Below are 2334 nucleotides of genomic sequence, written 5' to 3'. Positions count from 1 at the left end.
GTAATCCAGTCTAGACCTGATAAATGCATGAATCAGTTTTTCTGCATCATTTTTGGACAAAATGTTTCGAATTTTAGTGAAATTACATTCTCACAAACAACATTTTTTGTTGACTCTTTTTTCTCCAGGTTTTAATAAAACTGGATTCTGTAAAGACAGGTGTGGAATCTGTGAGACCCCACCCACCTGACCTCTGTTTCTGTTCCAAGTTCAAAAATCAAACGCTCCTCTCAAACATCAGATGGATTTTAATCCACATTTACAGTAAAATCATTTCATCAACAACCACAATAACAACGAAGAGTTTAGGGAAAAGGAGGAAAAGGAGTAGTTTAATCCTGAGTATTTTCCTTCACACACACATACTACTCTAAGGTTCCTACGGTTACTGTGGTTACTATGGTTAACTAGTACTATGAGCTTATCTCGCTGGACCAGACAGAACCCGTTCAGTTCAGAATTCAACAGCTGGACAGAGCCAAGTGTAAACATGCACAAAACAATAAAAAGTTCAGATAAAAGCATCTTAAAAGATAAAGTAAAAAAAATCAACAACTTTATCTTTCTGGACTCAGTGATCTGAATCCTCAAATTATTCAGAGAGAATATGCTTCATCTGCTGGCCCTGTTACCATGGTTACTTTTTTATTTTACCTCTGTACCTTGATTTGATTTATTGGAAAAATGAAATGACTAAAACTAAACCTGAGAGAAAAAGTGCTGAGATCCACCTCCAAATGATGGCTGCTTCACATACAAACAACCCGCCTCCAAACAATATATGCTCCACCTTCAAATAATAAATATATGCTCCACCTTCAAATAATAAATATATGCTCTGCCTTCAAATAATAAATATATGCTCCGCCTCCAAATAATAAATATATGCTCTGCCTTCAAATAATAAATATATGCTCCGCCTCCAAACAATAAAGATATGCTCCGCCTCCAAATAATAAATATATGCTTCTCCTCCCAACAATAAATATAAGCCCCACCTCCAAATAATAAATACTCTGATAGTTGATGAATGAATGATGGACACCATGTTTTACTTAATACGTGTGTCACATGATTATAGACTGATGCTCCGCCTCCAAACATTGATGCTCCGCCTCCATTCGATGGTAGCCCAGCCTCCAGGCGATCAGTTTTTGTCAGAACTGTTTTTGATGATAATTTTTTTCTCATATTTGTTTCTCGGTCTTGAAGGGAAGATTTAACACCTGATTCTATGAAAACTGATTTTAGAGATGAGTTTGAAAAAAAATTTTTTTTGATTGTTTTGAGGCTCCCTGAATTTAAAAACCAKTCTCAGTGCAAGTAGGATTCCCACGTTATGTAAACAAAGGGATGACCACCAACTACCCACAATCCATCTCTGCTCGACGCCACGCTCCGGTCAGTCTGAGCAACATTGTCATGCTCTGTAAAACGGTTGGTTTTTGCTGTTTGTGGGTTTGAAATTTCTTCTCAGCAGCAGAAAGTTTTGTTGTTTTAAATAGTTTGCAGCAGAACAGAACCACCACAGTGGGGTCACAGAACCAAACAGGAGTGCCCCCTGCTGGCAGAACAGAGCAGAGCAGATGAGTCGATGAAAACACAAACTCCAGCTGCCTGATGACCTTTGATCTCTATGGAAGCAGCATCCAGAGATCCGTTTGAGTGTGAAAATAAGCAGTTCCAATAAAAGTCCCGACCGACAGATCTGTGTCCTGCTCTGTGATTGGCTGCTCTGATCTGGTCCGGGTGAAGCACACTGATTGGCTGACCCCATGGGAAGCTGTGACTGAGATGATCCAGACTGTCAGAGGTTGGAGGACTGTTTGATGCTGTGGAAGGATACTCTGCTGGGCGATGTGGGCAGTGATGTGGCACGAATGGTACGGCTGCGGATGGAGTGACGGTCGTGCCAGCGACTCCAGCGCTTCCTGACCGCAGAGCGCACCTGCACACAGACGGACAGGTGTGGAAGGTAAGCACACAAAATTGATGGGGGCCCGAGTACACAACCCAGAGGAATGCCACACAACAATGACTTCTGAAAACCAAAAAATGTTTTGCGTAAAGAGGTGCAGAATTACCTCGCTGTTAAGAAAACAATAGAAGACGGAGACAAAGAAACCCTGCAGAGACACAGAGGTCATGTCAAGGTAAACAGGAGATTAAAATAGTTATTTAATGCTGCTAACGCTAATGCTGCTAACACTAAGGTATTTAATGCTGCTATGCTAACAGTTATTTAATGCTGCTAACACTAAGTTATTTAATGCTGCTATGCTAACAGTTATTTAATGCTAATAACACTAAGTTATTTAATGCTGCTATGCTAAC

The 2334-nt window shown here is 40.4% G+C and overlaps 1 protein-coding gene across 1 annotated transcript; it reads right to left on the bottom strand.

Annotated features, from left to right (window-relative positions):
• Positions 1–230: 230 nt before the first annotated feature.
• Positions 231–2126, bottom strand: LOC106528106 (corticotropin-releasing factor receptor 1; the record flags this gene model as incomplete). Its single annotated transcript, XM_014023186.1, is given in 2 exon segments — positions 231–1948; positions 2085–2126. Coding segments are annotated over 2 exon segments (183 nt in total), but the record flags the coding sequence as incomplete, so codon positions are not given.
• Positions 2127–2334: the final 208 nt, after the last annotated feature.

The sequence above is a fragment of the Austrofundulus limnaeus genome, unplaced genomic scaffold (assembly GCF_001266775.1).
Source record: "Austrofundulus limnaeus strain Quisiro unplaced genomic scaffold, Austrofundulus_limnaeus-1.0 Scaffold358, whole genome shotgun sequence".
Classification (NCBI taxonomy): Eukaryota; Metazoa; Chordata; class Actinopteri; order Cyprinodontiformes; family Rivulidae; genus Austrofundulus; species Austrofundulus limnaeus.
Note: the sequence above shows the minus strand (reverse complement) of the source record. Positions and strands in the feature narration are given on the sequence as shown.